Here is a 22,251-nt window from a genome sequence, read left to right as displayed (position 1 = left end):
CCAAGAGTTAGGGGTGGGTAATGGTGACTAGCTGCCTTTCCTCTAGTCTTAAACTACTAAATTAGGGACGGCTGGCGCAGATAGCCCTCTAGTAACTTTGCACGAAATTCAAACCAAACCAAACTGTTTCATTTAAGTTATTGTTTGTGGTGGTTATCAGTCGCCTTATGGGTAACCTTGCACGTTCAGTGAAAAATTATAAGCTATTCAATGTGACTGAAATAAAAATAAGAAGTTTGAATGTAAACATTTTGTCCTGTACGCTCGTGTAACGTTTGAAGATTTAACAAAATCGACAAGAACTGTTTCTATAAACTTCTGTCTCAACGTCGTTTATTCCTCGTTAAAGCTTAATTATAGATAACTTACTTGTTGATAAGAATTTTCGTTCAAAGTTTATTATCGCATAAGCGCATGGTGAACTGATTTGAAAATATATGTAATAATTCTTCTAAGGTTTTTTTTCCAGTTTAACAAGAGAAAAAAGTAAGTATTCTCTGTTTGTCGAAGTATAATTTCAGAACAAGTGAACAGTTCTGATAAGTTTGTTGCTAAGCACAAACCTATACAAAGGGCTATCTGTGTGTTTACCGCGAGTATCGAAACCTGGTTTTTAGGGTTATTAATATTTAGATTTACCACTGAACTACTAGGAATTCTTTTGATAAAATACGTTTTCTTTAAAATTCTAGCTTATGGTCGAAAGTGACAACAAGGTACGACACGTAATCTTTTGACCCCTTATTTGTTCAGACTTTTATAAAAGGTTACACAAGAACTATCTTCACACTGCTACTTCTACTGAGCTGATATAATAAATAAACATCACTAACCTTGGGCTACTCTGGTCTAATTAATTATTAAAATTTAATCTCACTCTTATAGCAAATCTACCGTCTCAATGTATACAGCACTTGTTATAGTCATCATGACACAAACCATAAACTCTCAGGTTTATAGTCTGGGCACGTTAATCACTAGGCTGGCAGGGTCTGTTTATTAACGTAGTTTATGTTGTTTTTTATTATAAGTAAACTTATTTTGAATCATGGCAGAAATACCTCCTGAATACATATAGAGTCATTCTAAATATATTTATCAATTACTTAGTTTCATACCAATGGTGACCTACTCGTTAGTGTGCACTAAATGTGAATCTCGGAATACTTTTTTTTCTTCAGTCCGTTGCCATTCAAATTGAGCACAACTGTCTGATATCGGAACATTTTTGATCAGATATTTTGTACCTCAAGTTCTTGAGTGATGTAAAAGTCTGTGGATAACATAATGTAGAATAATTTAAATATTACTGAAATCTATTATAAAAACCCGTGTTCATCGAGATGAAGGACAGGTCGCAGCCATATTGTTCTGCTGAGACGCAGAAGATTAGTGATGGCGAATATATGGCAAGTGTGCCCAAGGTGGCACGCGAAAGAAAATTTGCTGGCACTCTGCATACAGTGACGCCTCTTGATTCTTTAAACCCTAAAGCTAACCAATAATATATATATATATTATATGATGATTATCGTTACTCCCAAAGGCAGTAGCGAATGATTTTTTCCCAACCCGGAAACAGTGAGGAATGTTCACAGGAGATGTCTCACGCTCTCTTGGTGTCAGCTTTGCGGTTGCAGGAACATGTAACTTGCAGGAACTTCTTTTGCATTCTTTCTGCTGATTCTTTTTTCCATCGTGTAGCTGGACAGTTACTGGAGTTACATCAAGTGAACCTTCTGGAAATATAGCGAATCTGTGCTGAGAGGAGGATTGGTGTTCGTTGAATTTCTGTTTTCCATTTTTCCAGTTGCAAAAATTGGTGGATATGAAGATATACTAAACTGGCATCTCCAATTTCACTGTAAAAAGGCCTCTGTTTTCCGCCTTGGCACAATGAAAGCATATGACTTTTTGAGTCCGATTGTCGAAGTGCAGCCATGAGAACTCATAAAACCACTTGCCTTGGAAGTTGACATTTTGAGATTTTGCTTTCTGTCGTGGTATTAGTTGTGCGTCTGGATGATATGGCTTTCCACACTGTATCTGTAGAGTGTCATATTTTTCATTACTGCAAAAACTTGTTTCACAACTATCTAGTGGTTCATGATGTGCAATAATTGCACAAGCATTTTTAGACTCGTTCTGTGATGAACATGGTATTTCCTCTATATGGAAAGTTTCTATTTCTTTGCTTCAGGTTGTTGGATTATCTGCATCTGCATTGTCACTTGTAGTACCAGTAACTGGCTTGCAGAACTGTCTAATATCGGAAAGTTTCAGACCCTTGCTTGTCATAATTAGAATCTGTTTCCCAGATGACTCAACAGGCTAAAATACAGTCATTATTGAAAAACTCTACCGTACAACGAACGAAGATGGAACAGAATGGAAGTAGGACTGATCTGTACAATGTATTTAAGTCGAACGCGCGAACCTTACAGTGACTACCGAGCCGACTGACCGCTTGGACATCGCTGGGACAATAATGTGTGCTAGTTACAAAACAAGTAATTGCATGTTTCTCGAAAAATACTTAAACAATCACAAATATATTATATTCCTGTTAAAGCTCATCAAAAAACAAACACGTTGCGATATAATGTCTATAAGCACGTCTATTAAATAAAAACACCTAAACAAAAACTAGCAATACAATTCGAGTAGAGGCTTCAGGCCATTGAAATCGCTCCTTTTGTGTTCTAATTATACATGACAATACAATATTTTTACTATCTATGATAAGAGAATATATTGTTTTTTTACCATAAAGCATCAGCACTTTGTTAGAGGGCGGTGATAATCTGAAATTTCATGGATTATTGAGGGCCACAAACACAGGTCTAATGAGCCCTGTTGTAAAATCGAGGCTCAGACTAAAAGGAGCGGAGGGGGGTGATGTAGGGCGCGTCTGGATCCGAGCGGCCCGAACCTGTCGTTAACTGTATACTAAACGTACATTATGGTCAGCGGCTTCGGCAGCTAAGAAGAGTAAGGCGTTCGACAATAAAATCGGCTAGACATGCATAAGAACAAATGGCGTAGGAAAACCGCACAATATACACACAAGATTGATGCAGCTACAAGCTACAAATAGCCTGACAGATCTAGATCACAAGAATTTACGCTTGGGAGTAATATTTTCGAATTTCATGCTCTGTTTAATCTGTTGTGATGAAAATTTTACTTAATCTTACACTACGTACATGTAGATGTAGGTAGATTCTGTGATAGTGCTTGCAAGACTTGCATGTATATTTAGGCCTACTGAATGATACTTACGAACTATCGCTTAGATCGAAAAGCTTAGAAGCACGCCTATATTAAAGATGTACATTTCTGCTACTGAAAAAGCCTACATCTAGGCCTAATTATGTAATTCGATTGGTGAAAACACGAGAATCACAAGAACAAACACATACTTTGTAGGCCTGTGATGCAATAAAACAATTCAACAGACCAAACTGTAGGGGAGGATGATTGTATGCACCATACCCCCCACCTAAAATGAAGGAGGGGATTATACCCCCATCCCCCCAGGATCTACGCCCCTGCGTGGCAAGCGTATAGTTTTGATCAGTTAATTATAGACGTATTTTTCTATCAATCACATTAAGTTAAATTATAATATTTAAGTTAGTTAATGAGATATTTTAAAATTGTACTTACCCTTTTAAACTTGTCAGAATGTCAGTTCAACCAGCAAAGAAACAAAAACTTTCGAATAGAAGGAGCAGCAGCAGAGATATTCAAGAATCGTGGACTGAAAGATTTGACATGATTAAAAAGGTGATAAAGTATTATGTATCTTATGTTCTGAATCAGTGGTGTGCAGGACTTAGTCTGTAAAGTAGCATTATGAAACTGTTCATAAACAGCTTTATGATAAGAGTGAGCAAGAACAGAAAGAACAGATTTCTCAAGAAGTTAACAACAACAACGTGCAGTCAAATGTTTGATGAAATTTGTTTCAGGTAGTTCCAACTTAGTTGCTGCTAGTTTTGAGATTTCAAAGATTATTGCCAACATCGGAAACACCATAGTGATGGGGAGTATAATCATGATTAGAATGTGATCCTTTCCTTTGTGAAGGTTTTCCAGAAAAAGAAGAAAATTATTCAGCGAATTGAGGAATTGTCACTGAGTAGAAACACAATAAAAGATAGAATATTAAAGATGGAAATAAACACAGCAGAACAGCTAACAAAAGATATTGGTTAATGTAAATTCCTTTCCATTTGTCTTGATGAGAGCACTGCTGTTACATCATCAGCTAGGCTAGCCATTATTGCTTTATTTTGTATGGTTGATGAAATCTGTGAAGAACTGGTTAACATGGTAACGTTACCTGAACATACCACAGGGGCTGAATTATGTGAGGCAATAGTAAAGGAATTATCCAATCGACCATGATTAGTAAAGAAGCATGTGTTGTAAATCTGTTTGCAAAATATATTGGATATCCACTGATAGGCTTTCATTGTATTATACACGAGAAGGCTTCGTGTACAATAGCTGAACTTAGAGACTTGGAAAAGTGATGAAAATTGTAATCAAGGTAATTAATTTTATTTCTGCGCATAATTTGAGAAAAAAAAAGACAATATCATAAGTTATTAAGAGAAGCGAATTCGCTGTACACAGGGCTACTAAAATACGTCGATGTTCGTTGGCTAAGTAGAGGTTCTGTCCTTAAACGATTTGTTGAGTGTTTGGACGAAATTCGTCTGTTTTTTACAAATAAAAAAATTTCTTGTCAAGAATTACCTGATGTCATGTGGATTTGTAGATTGATGTTTTTTTACAAATTTCTCCTCATATTTAAATGGTTTGAACACCAAATTGCAAGGTTCTGGCAAAACCTTTGATGTTATGTTTGGTAACATAACAGCTTTTGAAATCAGACGGAAAAATTTTAAACTTAATATTTACAATGACACTTTTAAATAGTTCACAAATTAAAAAAATACACATGATAGGTCTTGAAATTCAAGAAAAAATGTACATACGGAGCGTGCAAATGCAGTTTCCAAGCATCGTTAATTCAACTTTTGAATAATTTTCTTTACTATTTAATAAATTCAGGTTATTTGAAGAAACTACAAAATTCATAAAGTATGCAAATAGTGTAACGTTAGACAAAGTGAATTTGGAAATGTTGCAATGGATTGACCTGAATAATTTTGAGATGTAACTGACTGATTTACAAAGCAGCTCAATTTGGGGACAAACACTTGTCAACTAAAGAGATGAAATGGAAAATATTTTTTGTTTGTTTTTTAATTTCGCGCAAAGCTACACGAGGGCTATCTGCGCTAGCCATCTCTAATTTAGCAGTGTAAGATTAGAGGGAAGGCAGCTAGTCATTCCCACCCACCGCCAACTCTTGGGTTACTCTTTTACTAACAAATAGTGGAATTGACCGTATCATTATAACGTCCCCACGGCTGAAAGGGCGAGCATGTTTGGTGCGGCGGGGATTCGAGCCCGCGACTCTCAGGTTACGAGTCGAAAGCTTTAACCCACCTGGCCATGCCGGGTCTTGAAAAATATTGAAATAGGTCGGATAGTGACTGGAATAACACAGAAACTTGTATAAAATACAGTTCTAAAACTCTGAAATTATATTGGTAAAACTTTTGACTGCCTTGAAAATGTCACAATGTCAGTATTAACAGTATTTTCATCAACATATTTATGCGAGTCATTATTTTCAGTGATGAATTTTGTAAAATGTAATTATATGAATAGACTTGCTGATAAAACTAGTACTGCATGCATAGCTCTCAAAACAACCAAATACAAGCCTGCCTGATATAAAATATTGTCATCGTTGGTGCAGTTGCATAAGTCTCACTAAAAATAAAATATACATATTTTCCTTTCTTTGTTTTTTATTTTTTATGTTACATAATATGAACCAAAGCTTATAATTTCACTAAATGCTTTTTATTAATAGTAAAACAATAAATAAACGTAAATAAACAAGAGGATTCTTTGTTTTTCCTTTTAAAAAAAGTCCATTATTATTGTTACTAATTCATTAATTTTATTTCTTGTGAATTACTATAGTTATTAATAACATGTAACTCTTAAAGCTGTGGGCCTGGCATGGCCTAGCGCGTTAAGGCGTGTGCTTCGTAATCTGAGGGTGGCGGGTTCGCGCCCGAGTCGCGCCAAATATGCTCGCCCTTTCAGCCGTGGGGACGTTATAATGATACGGTCAATTCTACTATTTGTTAGTAAAAGAGTAACCCAAGAGTTGGCGGTGGGTGGGAATGACTAGCTGCCTTCCCTCTAATCTTACACTGCTAAATTAGAGATGGCTAGCGCAGATAGCCCTCGTGTAGCTTTGTGCGAAATATCAAACCTAAAGCTGTTTCTTTTAAAATAATTCAGAATTTTTGAGAAGAGTATACCTCACTCAGACACACCGTCACAAAAAGATTCGTCGTCTCCATAGTAGACCATCACAGTTCAATAAGTTACACTATTCACAACTAAACTTTATTTTCAATAGAGAATAAGATCATATCTGAGAGCATAATCAATGCTTCATAAAAAAATAAAATACACTCTTGAGCCATTGAACTACAGATAAAGTCTATTTAAACAAATATTTTATCTTCAATTACCGACAACTACGCCATACTTCAGTACAATGAACTCAAATACTGAAGGAAAACAGAACGTTCTAAAAGCTGTTATTATGGTATAAAACATTTCTTGTGTACGTTACTTACTTAATTATAAACATTTTTTTTTTAATTTTTGCATCAGATATTATACAAAATCTACCAATGAAGTTCAAACACTTTTCATAATATATAATTTGTTAGTAGTTTCGGGTCAAAGCAAACGTGTATTTTAACTGCCATAAGATGTCCTGCGACGGAAAACTCGCTGCACTATTACTGTGCATAAAAGCGCAAAATCTTTATCTAAAAAAAATCTAACATTTCGAATCACTAAATACCAGATATGTACATTTTTTATCATTTATATTGCTTCAAAATTACATCTATAAGGTACTGAGGCAAAATGACAAAACCTGTGACGTTTAACATTAACAAGAAAATAAAAAAGTTCGTTAACAATAATAAGGAACCGCACAAAATTCTTGAAGTGGTGACAACATTCTATCAATTTTTATGAAAACGACCGAAGTTTCCTGGCGTTACTCTGCGATTGTAAGATATCACACAGATTAGATCATACGTTTCCGATAGAGAAAAGATCGCTTATAAGGGGATAAGACCTAGTTTCTTTGTTTTTTTAATTTCGCGCAAAGCTACACGAAGGCCATCTGCTTAATTAGCAGTGTAAAACTAGAGGAAAGACATCTAGTTATCACCACCCGTCGCCAATTCTTTTACCAATGAATAATGAGATTGACCGTCTTATTATAACGCCTCCACGGCTGAAAAAGCGAGTATATTAGATGTGACGGGGATTCTATCACCCGATCCTCAGATTGCGAGTCAAGCGCCCCACCACTGGCCATGCGGGATCGTAATTAGGGACGGCTAACTTAAATTGATTTGTTTTAAATTTCGCGCAAAACTACACAAGGGCTATCTGCGCTAGCCGTACCTAATTTATAGTGTAATACTAGTAAGCTAGACATCACCACCCACTACCAACTCTTGGGCTACTCTTTTACCAACGAATAGTGGGATTGACCGACACATTATAACTCCCCCACGGCTGAAAGGGCGAGGATGTTTGGTGTGACGGGGATTCAAACCCACGACCCTCGGATTATGAATCAAGTGCCTGAACTACCTGGCCATGCCGGGTCTTTAATTTAGATAGCCCTCGTGAAGCATTGCAAGAAAGCCATAAAACGAACAATGAGTGAATAATCAATTCTTCATAAGAAAGAATAAGATAAAACATACCCTTGACTATACGTGCCATTGAACTGCATACATAAAGCACTTCAATTTGTTTGTTTATTGTTGAGCGCAAGATTACACAAAGGTCTATCTATGCTGTTCTCACCATGATTATCAAAACCTGGGATTTGGCGTTACAATTCTTTGGACTTACTGTTGAGACACTGGGAACGAATACGTCGGTAAAAATATGGAAAATGTGTTAATGGAAGAGTCGTAATTCTAAAACAAGATACATACTTAATATATATATATCTGGGAATATATATATCATGTCAATAAATTAACTAAGATTTATTTCTGAAAGAGTTGAAATTTCTTAAAGCCCTTGTGGTGCTGTCATGATGTTACAAAGAGCTTTCATGGGTCTAATGAAATTCAAGTTGAAATTGGAGCAAAAGTTCAGGGAATTGGCATATTCAGGTAGGGGCTAGAGGGGGCTCAGCCCCACGGCCCATGATCTTAATGAGGGTCCATTGATAATTTTATTCTATGTAAAATTACATGGAATGGAGGATCCACAAAAAGTGTTAGGCCCTGGACCCACACACCCTTAAATCCGCCACTGGTTCACAACACTTTCTCTGAATTATAAAGAAACAATTTTATTAAAATAATTTTCGGAAGCTTATACACTTAAGGCAGCGTAACCTACTGACTCGTATTTTTACCATTTTATTGCTTAAAAGTACATGTAAAAGACAACTGAAGCAAAAAAGCAAAAACTGTGACATTCAACATAAAAACAAAGTTCGTAAACACAAAGAACAGAACAAAAGATTTGCTGTTCCATGTTGTCGTGGCCTGAAGCAGGATACTTTGTACAAATTGTTTTAGTCTATCCAGTTGCACAATGAGTGCCAGTGGATTGATGAGGGTTAATTTGGGATGAACTGACATCCTGTCCAGGTCACTATTTACATCTCCTTGTGCAAATGAAACTGGAATTCAGTACCGGCTCCTATACGTTCCGCTTTGGTACGAGAAATATTTAACATATAAGCCAAATGACCTTGATTATTGACCACGCGTGGCGTAGTAGTTAATATTCCCTGGCTCTAAATCCGAAAATTGCTGTTTCGAGACCAAATGCCGCAAAAAAGGTACTTCGCGGTTTGGGATCATGAGCGCGCTATAAGAGTGATGGACAAATCGTTCTATGCTATGAGACAAGAGTAACTCCAGAGCTGATAACAGTTGTTGATGACTCTATGTCTTTAATTTAGTCTTGGAGCTCTGTTCAGCATTCTAGAATCTTACTTGTGGTGATTGCAGAGTTCTATCAAAGTGTGGTTCATGAAAAGTTCAAGAATTTATCGTTTATTCTTTAAGAATTTTTGCACAAGATTCATCTTTAATTTTAAAATGACGTTTATCAACACACCCACTCTTATCAAAGAGCAGGATTTGATCATTACTTTGTCTCCAAATTACGGAGTAAGATTTTGTGTTCAGCGGAACATGAACTGTAAAACTTCGGACTTACACTCCAAGTTAACTATTCAATTGCTCACGCCCGGTTTCTGGAGCATATGATTTCACTCTAATAAGTGCATCTCTTATAAGGTGGAAGAATTTTTAAAAACTACTGTAAGGTTGAATTTATGCAATATTTTAAGTCCCTTCCCCCGATGCCTAGCATATATAGATGAAAATGTATTTTTCTTATATTTACCATCGTACATTATAATAAGTGATTTATCCAAAACAGAGTTTTGCTGCTCTTACATAATGTTTCAGGAATTATTTTTGTTCCTAGAAACATCTTTCGTACGTCAAGTTAGATGTAACAAAACACATTGTTCTTGGCTGTAGGCTTAGGTGTTTGAATTTCAGTTTTAAAATATGGTGGATGATACATGCAAAAGCTCAAATATTTATAAATCTTTTTTCTTTTTACAGTATACTGTACTAGTCAAACTATGTAGACATATGAACAAGTGCAATGACAAATGGAAGTGTTCTCTGATCTCAAGAAAATCTTTGTTATATTGATGAGCAGTTCGGATCTGGATGACAGTTTTATTCTCCATATAGCCACAGAACGATAGACATATTTTATCCAACTACGTTGTTAGTGATAATTATTCACGAATATCTCTGCTACTAGAGATGGCCAGGAGTTTACATTGTAATTTTACTCCACTAGAAGTTATTTGAGTGATGCAAGATTTCTACAAAATTTCGTAGGACAATGATGTTTGATCTTACTAAAGCGACTTTCACTCAACCATTTATGTATTCTTTGAATGGTATCCTGGTGAAAGTTGAATAACATGCGAAGTGCAAATTTTAAATTTTATATAAACGTTCATTTCATTATTAAATTAACCACATATCTGTCGTAGTAATGACGTAAAATGTATGATTTCAATGTTGTTATTTATTCTGTTTTGCTAAATTATTAAAGTTTTGTCTCTCGTAATTAATTACGTTTAATTTTATTATGTGCATATCTTATTTTTAACCATAACTCTTAAAGTTTTTTATTTGATTTTGACGCTAATTTTTCGACAGTGAAAACAGTCTGTATTTTACAACTAAGACATAGATTGAAGTCGTAATTTGTTAAATTTAAATAAAGGATCAAAGTGCCTGATTAATTAAATTAACTAACTGTACTAATAATAAACGTTTTTACCAGTGGATTGCAGGTATTGCTTACACTGTCTCAAGCTTGCACATCTTTCGTATTCCGACTCGTAATCCGAGGGTCGCGGGTTCGAATCCCGGTCGCACCAAACATGCTCGCCCTTTCAGCAGTGGGGAGCGTTATAGTGTGACGGTCAATCCCACTATTCGTTGGTAAAAGAGAAGCTCAAGAGTTGGCGGTGGGTGGTAAAGACTAGCTGCCTTCCCTCTAGTCTTACACTGCTAAATTAGGGACGGCTAGCGCAGATAGCCCTCGAGTAGCTTTGCATGAAATTCAAAACAATCTGTATACATTGGTGGAAGATTACGATAAGCGTGGCAAGAGCTCGCAGTAAACACAAAATTAAAACGTGGTCAATGATCTAACTTATCTAATCAATTTTACGTACTTACGTTGTGCGTCTTAAATTATGAAATTTACTTTACTGACTTTCATCATTAGAAATAAAGATACTGTAAAGCACGCCACTTGCCTCTAGTTTATACGATTTCTCACCTAATTAATATCCCTATAGAGGAACTATTTAGTCAACAACAGATATCGTCAGTTCTTGGGCTACCTAACTTAATAGTGGGATTTGACCTTCATTCTTATAATTCATAGAGAGCGATTCAAAGAGGCAACAATTTTTCAAACAAACTGGCAAACCAAAGAGCTTCCATCTATACAAATTCAGTAACCAGATTATTTTTTATTTGAATGCTACCTATTAGATTTATCTTCTTTTTTTTTCACGGAATTAGTGACGTTAAGAAAAATTTTCAATATCCATCTTTCTAACACCTGCTTTACTATACTTCATGGTTGGGCTTTTTAACCAAAGTATGTCTAACAACACCACAACGATCTACCACGTTTACCCCCCACAAAAAAAAAAAAAAAGAGAGAGAGAGAAATGCGAGTGATGACACACCTACAAACATGAAAAATTCATGTATTTATTTGGTCCATTATCTATATAAATAACATGATACTTCGAAATTGCACTACATGTTACACAAATGACACAAGGTAAAACTAAAATATTGAATCATCGTAGTTTACTAATACAAAAAAGATATATATATTTATTATTATTACAAAAATGATATTGAACTGACAGTCAGAATACTAAAGCCTTTACATTTATACCGTTTTTAAATTAATTTTTCTATACATTCATATAAAGATATCCTCAAACTACCAATATTATATTTGTAAAAATTCCTCTTAATAACAGTCAGAATAAATTTTGATATGTTTTTAATAAAAATAATAATGCACTCTGAGATAAAACTGGGCAATTGATCTATATAACCAATTACTTATAATCATCAATTTCCTTAATCAGTGTCACAAAAAATAAGATTAATATATCCAACTAAACAATTAATTGAAATACTTATTTTTCATTATCTTTGATTGTTTCAAAATTTTTCAGCATTCATTAATTGACCAACATTAGGACTAATGAAAATAATGAACTTATTAAAATTAGTGTTCCCAATCATTGCTATTTCTTATTATTTAAGCATCTAAGTCTCATGTGAGAAAAAACATTAAGATTACTTGAATACAATCATTTAATGAGCCCAATGATTTATAAATTTCCAAATTCCACTAATTGACCAACTTACATTAAGAGTAATTTTTCCAAATATAATCACATACCCATTTATTTGGCATTTAGCACTTGCATAACTATGATACAGATGAAATATAATACATAGAAAAAATTGAAACATAGAGCTTTGTTTTATAAAAATATTCTTTAAAATTTGACATGACATTAAGACCAATTCCAAACAAATCTATTTCTTAGTTGTGTTCATAAAAAATTAGCAAAATGAGCAAAAGTTTAATAAACAAGTATCATACTAAATGACAACTGGTACTTGTATTTTAACTTTAAAAATGCATAAATATTTAAAACTGTAAGCTATAAAAATATATTCCAAACCAAGTATTGTACTAAATTAAAAGTGTTTTGAAATACATAAAACTTTAAAATAGCTTTAATTCAATATAAATCTCTCATAAGTGAGTGTGCCTTTTAATGGCTCAACACTACTGACTAAATTTTGTTTTTACAGTAAAGCTACTCAGGTTATTCACCATCCATAATTCTGAACTATTACCTTCTGAGAATGAAGCTAGTCAGCAGCACTCATACCTTCATATTAAGGAATTAATTATATGTCACTCTTGTAATGCACACAGAGATTAACTGTTAAAGAAATAACATTTACCCAAAGTTGGCTCATCAACTATTACATCCAGGGTTCTACCACAAGGCCAAACCATATTCTGTCATTACTGACATTAACTACCCAGTTATCAGTTAATTCCAAATTACAAGGTAATTTAGTGTTGCACTTTTTATGTGTTCAAGCTCCATAAAAGAAAATATAATTAAGTTTACCAACTTTGAAATACAAGTTTTATAACAAGTTATAAAAAATCAACTTTTAACTTGCACTCATAAAAATAATTCCATTCCCAGAAAATTTTTGACCAATAATTGACCAATAATGTTCACATGGAAAACTATTAGTTTTTACAACTTTTTTCTGAGATATTTATGCATGTAGTTACTTATGTGTAAATGTCACTGTTAATAGATACATGATGCTTAATAACAAGGGTAAGGAACAAAAAATACCATCAGTTATTCACATTAAATGTCGTAACAGTCAAAAGCATAAAATTATACAATATGATGGAATATGTAAAATTCACTGGAAATAAATGGTATACAATAACTACTAATTTGAGTTAATAAAAGTTGTAAACCTTAGCCCAATGAACACTGAATAACAAAAACATTAATTCATAAGAATGCTTCATATACTCAAATGGATGACTATGAAAAACACACACATAAATAAACAACTGAATCTATGGTTCTCATTCCAGCATTTCATTACAAAATATATTATTAAAAAACTTGAATAAAGAATAAAATTTTGTTTAAAACATGATATTTATAAATATGATTTTTTGGCATTTAATAACTGTCGCAAAAATAACAATGAACCAAAAACCAACAAATACCATTTTGTCTTAAAAATTATTTACAAAATATGTTTGAATATTACATTAATTAATTAAAATTTGATAAGGTATCACCTAGTTCTGTAATTAATTATTTGCTTTTGACCTAATTTTTCTTGAAGCAATTAAAAATAAGTTCCTACTTTTGGCAAAAGAAAAACTATTCAGGAACAATGCAACCAATGACAAAGATTTATTGGTACAGCACAGTCAATGACAGAAATAATCTCAATGCCACTTAATAAAGAATATTTTATAGACGTGATTATTTTCCTGAAAATAGCAAAAACCTTAGTCAATCTCAGAGTTCATGACAGAAAAATGCTAAACAAACAGATGAATACACAGCATTGTACAGTAGAAACTTTTATTTTCAATCTAAGATATTTTCAAATTATAAATTACCTTTCCTAACTATTAAAATTATTTCTGAAAGTTTCTAGTTCTAATTCTTTCTTTTGCAGTTGAATATGTAGTTCCTGATTTTCTTTGGCCAAACTGTTGTTGAGCTTAAACAAAGAATTTATTTCTCTGCATTGTTTTTCAAGCATTATTTTTTGTTGTTCATTGATTTTAAGCCACTCCTCATTAGATTTTTGCAGTTCTTTGATAACCTAGAATCAAACAAAATAATTGTTACTTTTCAGTAGTTTTATTACACAACTGAATACAAAAATGCCCAAGGTATGTTTTTTGTAAAGTATCACATAATGTTTAATTAACAAAAAAACAATCATTCATAACAGATAATCCAAATGTACACAGTTTAATATAGCCCCAGTTTCTTTAAACCATCTTCAGCTCAGTTCAGTTACTTATCACAGAATATTTTACAATAATACACCTAGAGGATTGCAATATACAGTAAAACTTGTGGTTTACCTACACATAGAAACTCTCATGTTACCAATGTTTTATTTATAAAATATCAGAAGAAACCTGACAAAAATAAATGTACAGTTACAGCTAATCAATGATTAGGTTAGACAACATATTATCTCTCTTCATGATACTATAGCTACTTAAAGTGATCACAGGGTAATAACCCGTGTTATTGGTTTGCTGAATTTATGTATAAAAAAAGCCACTTATTTCCCAATGGGTTATTTTGAATCTAGGGTGAGGTTACATGTAGGCTATCCATGCTAGCTGGCCCTAATTTAGCAGTGAAATACTAGAGGTAATATATGTGATAATCACCATCCACCATAAACTCTTGGACAACTCTTTTACCAAAGAAAACAACCTTTTGAAAATGAACTGTAAGAAAATTACCATTTTCGAAGGATCATGACATTACTGCATCTTGTGTAGAAGAATAAGTCACCTGTACTGATGATGTGTAGGTAACTGATTATGTGGTGGTATAGGTGTATTAGTACTGAAGTAACAGGTATACCAAAAATGTGCAATTAAAGAGATTCAATATTTATATGAGAGATTCTGGAAATATAAAAATATTGTGAAACATAGTTTGAAGAGCAAGATGAGAAAAAAAAATTAATGCACGAGTAATTATGCTAAAGTATGCAAAATACAATTATCAGAAACATTGTTTATACTTACTTACATATAGAAAAAAGCGTAACATCACTCCATACACAAATTATGGAATTACTTTTAAATCACCACTTACTTACTGATCTCAAGGTAAAAACAAAGCTTTATTCTAAAGTGCAGCATGTATTTTAGGTTTTAGGACCATGTAATAAACTAAAATATTATGCTACAGATAAATGCCATGATTAATCAACAATTTTACCAAATGGATATACTGAAGTGCACTTTTATTGGAAAAAAATGTTTTCCTTTCATGTGACCACAACAGTAATGCCAAAGAGGAAAATCTATCATAATACAATCCATAACGATTTTATGGAACCACTAAATCAACTAAAAAAGGTTATACTGTATCTATAATACATCTAGGTTTTTTTAATACTTTCAGTTAAAATCAGCAGTGAAGCTCATGGGAAATACGACCTTATAATAATAATAATAATCCTCAAATTCAGGACCACATACAGAATGTTGCTATTGACTTGTTTATATAACTGGCAGACAAACAAATATATACATGTTTTAAATCTGAAACTTAATATTTTATGACATCAACAGTAAATCTATCAAATATTCTAAAAACAAATAACAGCTTTAAAATCCAACAGAATATGAGGGTGAAGTTACATGTTTTGAGCACTTATTTAAAAAAAAAATGTAATTTTTTCAATATAACTTCTGTTATAAACTACAGACTTTTGCAAATTACAAGCATAAAATTATTCAATTGACAACTTATAAATATCAGACACTGAACATATTTTAATTCCAAATTTCAAAAACAAATGTTGAAGTGATGCAACAAGAATAACGTGTTGTACATTGGCCAGCTGAGTTATTTGAAGACACTGATCAAATGTGGAAGATCTTTAAAGAAAAAAAAAATCAATATTCAAGACAAATATATTCCTTACAGAAAGAAAAGGGTAGCTACAAGTAAAACTCCAGGTTGACTCACATAGGATATAAAATTAAAGCATAAGAAAGTTAAACTGACTGATATTATAGAAAATTGAAAATATTGTTCAAACAGGAAATTAGGAAACCCAAAAGTATGAAAAAACATTTTGCTGAAAACATAAAAATTAACAGTAAAGATTTTTTAAAGTACATTAGGGATAAACAAAATGTTAGGATGGGGACAGGACCCTTGAGGGATGACAAAGAGAGGCTTGTATCTGATAATTATGAAATGGGTAGATTACTCAATTCTGCTTTTTTTTAGCTTTAACTGATGAAGATTTAAATAGTATTCATCATCTCGAGCAACTCAGAGATAAAAACAAAGTTCAACAACACAACTGCATAAATTCCGAGCTTGTTAAAATAAACTTGGAAGTTTAAAAAATGATAAGGCTCCTGGAGCAGATAATATTCCCCCCAAGGGGTTTAATACAAAAGCCACTTGCCACAATTTCCTGCAAGTCCTTGAATAGTGGACAAATACCAACAGATTGTAAATTAGCTAATGTCACTCCAATATTCAACAGATGTAACAGAAGTTGTCCCAATAATCATAGGCCTATTAATCTTACATCAGTTGTGGGAAAAGGTTTGGAAAATCTGACAAAACATACTTTTACAAAGTCATTTAATAAAGTTTAGAATTTTATCAGATAGTCAACATGGTTTCACTAAGAGAAAAATCTTGCCTTACAAATCTTCTGACATGCTCTGAAAATGTTGCTGTACATGTAGATGAGAGTTAGGATGTAAATTTGGTGTATCTGGATTTTCATAAAGCATTTGATAAAATGCCACATGAAAGGCTTGAAAAGAAATTTATCTCTATAGGTGTAGTGGATAAGTTAATTAACTAAATAAAAGAATAGCATGGTGCAAGAAAGCAGAGGGTTGTTGTAAATGGAGTTCAGTCAAACTGGATTGATGTTGCAAGTGATGTACCTCAGGGATCAGTCTTCAGACCGTTGCTCTTTTTCATTTACATTAAAGACAGATGAAAGAATGATCAACAAATTACTTACACTCGCTGATGGTATCAAAGTCTTAGGGGTTGTTGGCTGTGAACAGGATGCTGCTAATTTACAAAATGATTTAGATCATTTAGCAAATTGAGAAAATATATAGCAGATGGATTTTAATCATAATAAATGCAAGATATCGCATGTGGGCTATCACAATTTGAATTATAATTTGTTGCTGGTGGTACAGCAAGTAGGATTTTAGGTTATTTCTACAAAAATATTAAATACAAGTGTAAAGAGGTAATAATTTCATTGTATAAGTGGCTGGTTAGGCCACATCTGGAGTACTGTGTTCAGTCTTTGGCTCCTTACCTCTGGAAAGGACATTGAATTGTTAGAAAGGGTTCAGAGGAGGTTTAATAAAATGGTATCTGAAAAGGAAGGGTTGTCATATTAGGAGTGATTAAGATCTCAAATTGTTTTCTCTTGAAAAGGAATAATTAGAAGGGATCTGATTGAAGTGTTTCAGATTATAAAAGGACTGATAATATTGACACATCAAAATTTTTCATACTTAACAGCAAGAATTACAAAACTAGGGGACACAAAATAAATTTAGGCAAGGTAAAAGCCATCTTCAGCTAAGACAATATATTTTTCAAATAAGGTGGTCAGTCTATAGAATATGTTGCCTTTCAGTGTTTTGGAAGCAGAAAAATTTAAGTAACTTTAAAAGAAAATTTGATACATATGTATATATATGAATGATAAGAGCTGGCTTTAAATTTTTTGAAATGTATTTAATAGTTTTGGTTTTACTTAGAGGATGGGACAGCTGAGATGGACCAATAGGTCCATTGTCCCTAAACCCCTAAACATTATGTAACGTTTTGTTAACTTTGAGTTCCACGTGACTATAAAATTAAAATAAGGAAAGCTACAAGATGATGAATGCCATAAAAAACATGTTTGAAGTACAATGAAAATACAGAATAGGAAAAAGAAAGAGCACAAGGCTGAAGAAGCTGATCATTACTCAGATAAGTAGAAGAAGGAGAGGCAAGGAAAAAAATTCTTTACTGCTCAATCTTCACAGAAGGCTGGCACATATTTTTTAACTTATCCTACATAAACAGGTGCATTCCACTTGAGGGAAAACTTCACCACTGAGTTTTAAAAAAATTACAGCAAATAAACCTGTACTCATTTTTCCACACAGTAAAAAAACAACAAAAAACACTACTTGCAAATTAACCAGTAAAAAAAACAATAAACAAAATCCTGGAAAAACCTTAATGTGAATTCAGTGGTCATGCTTACAAGTTAAAGTGAAATGTGTAATAGAAAATAGCAGTGTATTTTGGTATGGCATGTTTATTACAGTAACTTAAGTAATATATTGCCAAGGCACTCTCTAGCAATCATAAAAATAACAAAAACAGTATTTATGAAATCACACCTCAGTCTTATTTGGAGACAAAGACCTTAGTACTTCTAAAGCCTTTGGTCGTTTTTTTGGGTCTGTTTGGATGAGACGTTTTATAACTTCTGCCTGTTAAAAAAAATAAAAAGTTATCTGCACCCTTTCATTACAAAAATTAAAAAGTTAATGAAAAACTAATTTTAGTAAACTGAAAATGAACATAAAAAATATTTCGTAGATACCACATACAAGCTCTCATAAATCAAATGAATATTTAGTAGAATTTATATTAAGGTTTAAAAACTGTTTTATTGTTTCAAGCTGCACAATGTATGGTGAATTTGGAAATATTTCTAACACGACTTATGACAAATATAAAAAGTATGTCAGTTATTCTTAAAAAAATTATTATTCTAAAATTTCTAAAATGATCATTTTAAAATAAAAGCTACCAGACAAACTGACAGTAAGCATTTTAATACCTATTGTACGAGCTTCACAGAAACATTTTAGGATGATTTTCAACAGTACAGATTATTTTGTCAGAAACATGCTATTTCTCTGGAATCTCATTCTTTGATCCAATTACTGTCTTTTATAATCACTTGTTAAAAACTGTCTTAATCAGTAACATTTTGAGGTAAAGTTCTTATAAGATTACTTGTCTACATTCAAAATACTGACATTCCTTAAAACCTTATGTTTAAACGTAACCATTGTATATTTTGTCTTCAGTTTAAGGTTTAGATGCATATCTAGGTTAGTTCACACTGTACATGTAGCTGCTCTGTAAAAAACATTCTACAGATTATACATAAGCTATGGTACTTGGACACAATCAGTAAAAAACACCCAACTGTATAAGAATCTTAGTGTATTCAAATGTTTACAGACTTCATATTTATTGGATGCATGGACTAAACTGCTCTTATACACCAATCAGACCCCTTAGTTCATTATACTGGTTTACATAGTAGTTATAGCTTTCAGTCTTATAGTATACAAAAGGTTCATCAAAGCTTAGATTGGGCAAGCAATCATCTTTAAGAAAAGTTTAAAATTTATTTTTTTATATTTATATTTCAATATTGCATAAAGCAAATCAGAAAACAGGAAGAAATGAAAAAGCAAAACTATTTGCTTTAAGAATTTTTGCTCACAGCTGCACAAAAGATGTACATGCATGGCTTTGCTAATTTGGAAGTATTAAACAAGCAGGAAGGTAGTAAGTGAATAAATACAATTCACTTTCAACTCTGACCCAATAGTGGAATATTGCCAGAACACACCCATGGCCCCAAAGAAGCAGCAACAGACTTTGTGAACCATGAAGCACTGAATTCACAGTCTATGCTTAATAACAACTAAGGTTATGCTGACCACAAACAAAACAAAACACATGATTCTTACCAGTTCTGACCAATTCTGCTCTACTTCACTTGGAACTATTCCTGATTGAAGTTTCTTTAAACATTCAACTCTCTCCATTTCTGTGGCAAAAGGATGTAAAAGCTCCAACAAAACAACTCCCAAACTAAACATATCAACCTACATAATAAACAAATGTAGTGTTGTTATTTATTTTACCTACTTTCTACCTTTTATATCATTCAGCAAAATTTGGTTAGTATCACAGTTACAGAGGTTATGTTAAAACAATTTTGAAAACTCACCAGTCCATACAGCCTAACTATGCTCTATCTGAAGACAGAGCATTCTGATAATAATACTAGTTTTCATTATAAAAGGCTCTTTAGTAAGGCTTGCATGTCAAAAGCATTCTACTTCTCCCTCCATATTTTTCATAAGCCATTAAGTGCATGTGGATGATGATTTCTTAATGCCAATTTAACAGTCCAGTTGCACAGAAATCCATAGTCACTGCATTCAGCAACTTTTACATTTTCCAGCTGCTTGAAGTATGTACTGATTGAAAAGAAGAATTGACTAGAAGCATTATCTTTGTGAACCCATACACTGTTGGCATCCTTTCCATATCAAGATCCTTCTTGATTATGTTGCATACTATTACCTGGGGCACATAAATAGCTTTTGCCTCTGATCTTCATGTTTATAGATCCTTGCCTGTTACAAAATGCTGCACCTTGCTTACCAGCTAGGATAGGACTTGTTACATGCCTATTTCTATATGGTCCTAATCCCAAAGCTGATCCATACTCCTTTACTTTCCCATGTCACTGCGAACAAAAGATATCATGACTTTGGAAATTCTAAAGTCCTGACCTAAACACATCTTTGTTACATTAGTGTATGAATAGTGCACTAGAAAGAAACTTAAAAATTTCCAAAGAAATGCAATTTTCCAGTGGTATCACACTATCTACAAAATGCCAAGTAATGTCAAAATATAGTTGTGAGACAAACTATTCCACTGCAAGTTTATATCAGCTATAATTCTCATGTTTCTTGGCAATTTGCATATTCAAAATTGTTTTAATATGACGTACTCAACCGTCTGTATGCAAATAAAATTCTAATCACTAAAGCGACATTTTTGTATAAGAATAAAGCATAATAATTCAGACTATACAATAAAAAGCTGTTCTAATTGTAATGTAAATACTTCAGAAGAATTTATTTAAATGCACTAAACATATAATAATATATTTTTTTTACCAATATTCTTTTGATAAGACAAGGTTTTATGGGTGTAGTTGCAGACAATGTTTTTTTTACCTTCTTGAGAACAGCTGTTGTGGCAACAGTCATATTTACATGTATAAATAATTATTGCATCTTAAACACATGATCTAAGGCAAAGTTGCAATATACATCTATGCAAGTTATATAGTTTTCACTAATGTGTGTGTGTGTGTGTGTGTGTGTATATATATCTGTCACAATATATTTCAAAAAATCTTCCTTCTTGTTTGAATTAAAAGTCAAGGTTGTGCATCTTCAGTCATTTGAACAGAACTGTTAATCTGGTCAAAACAAAACTCTCATGAACCAGAAATGCATAACTTGACTTTATAGCACATTATTTGACATTTTATGTTACTGTTAATAACTTCTTAGTGTATTTTTGCAAATAATAAATCACAAAATCATATTCAAATATGTATATCCTACAAGGCATCCATAATTTATTGAACAACCTATTTAATTTCATAGAATGATAAACATGCAGAATAAACAACTGCAGTTTGTAGTATAACAAAATTAACACATTAGGTTTGTCCACTATCAGTAGAATAATTAGTAAAACTGTACATGGAAACCATCTGTGAATCAAAAATTGTTTAGGAAATAGTCAATCCCCATCCATGTATAATAAACACCTCAGAAGTAATCACACAATTGCACTGATCACTTTGGCATGTAATTTTGCCATATTAGGTATAGACAGGGGTCAAATTGAGGCGGTACAGCTTGGAACTGCATTCCATACCTAACAATTCAAGCCATTAATGTTTCTGGTTTTATGAATAAAAGAAACACTGCCAGTCACAGATTAACCATCATTTAAATTGATTCAAGTGGGACAAATCTATAATGTGTCATAAATCACCTGTTTTCATAAGAATTATAAAAAAGGCAGGAGTAAATCCTGCAGTACAGTGAAAGGATTGTTCTGAAACATTCCCAGTCAATTGAGATAACAAGTGGAAGAATAGTTACATGACAAACTCATGTCACCCAACAATCTGTGGCAAAGGGAATCCCAACAGGCATATAAAGTGAGAGGACAAAGCTCCCACAAGACTGTAGCTAAGGATCAGCTCCAAAACAACAATG

The 22,251-nt window shown here is 32.9% G+C and overlaps 1 protein-coding gene across 4 annotated transcripts in view; it reads right to left on the bottom strand.

Annotated features, from left to right (window-relative positions):
- Positions 1-11,475: 11,475 nt before the first annotated feature.
- Positions 11,476-22,251, bottom strand: part of LOC143250786 (eukaryotic translation initiation factor 2-alpha kinase 1-like) — a 74,059-nt gene continuing 63,283 nt past the window's right edge. For 2 of the 4 annotated variants that reach the window (XM_076501768.1, XM_076501767.1), the window contains 3 exons: positions 19,903-20,040; positions 18,529-18,621; positions 11,476-14,198 (listed from right to left, as the gene is read on the bottom strand). In XM_076501768.1, coding sequence (XP_076357883.1) covers positions 13,995-14,198; positions 18,529-18,621; positions 19,903-20,040 — 435 coding nt within the window. In that variant the 3' untranslated portion in view covers positions 11,476-13,994. The remainder of the gene's footprint in view (positions 14,199-18,528; positions 18,622-19,902; positions 20,041-22,251) is intronic. The other 2 variants (XM_076501769.1, XM_076501770.1) reach the window with 2 other exon arrangements.

This window comes from Tachypleus tridentatus, chromosome 5 (assembly GCF_004210375.1).
Source record: "Tachypleus tridentatus isolate NWPU-2018 chromosome 5, ASM421037v1, whole genome shotgun sequence".
Classification (NCBI taxonomy): Eukaryota; Metazoa; Arthropoda; class Merostomata; order Xiphosura; family Limulidae; genus Tachypleus; species Tachypleus tridentatus.
This window is presented reverse-complemented; position numbering and strand designations above follow the sequence as displayed.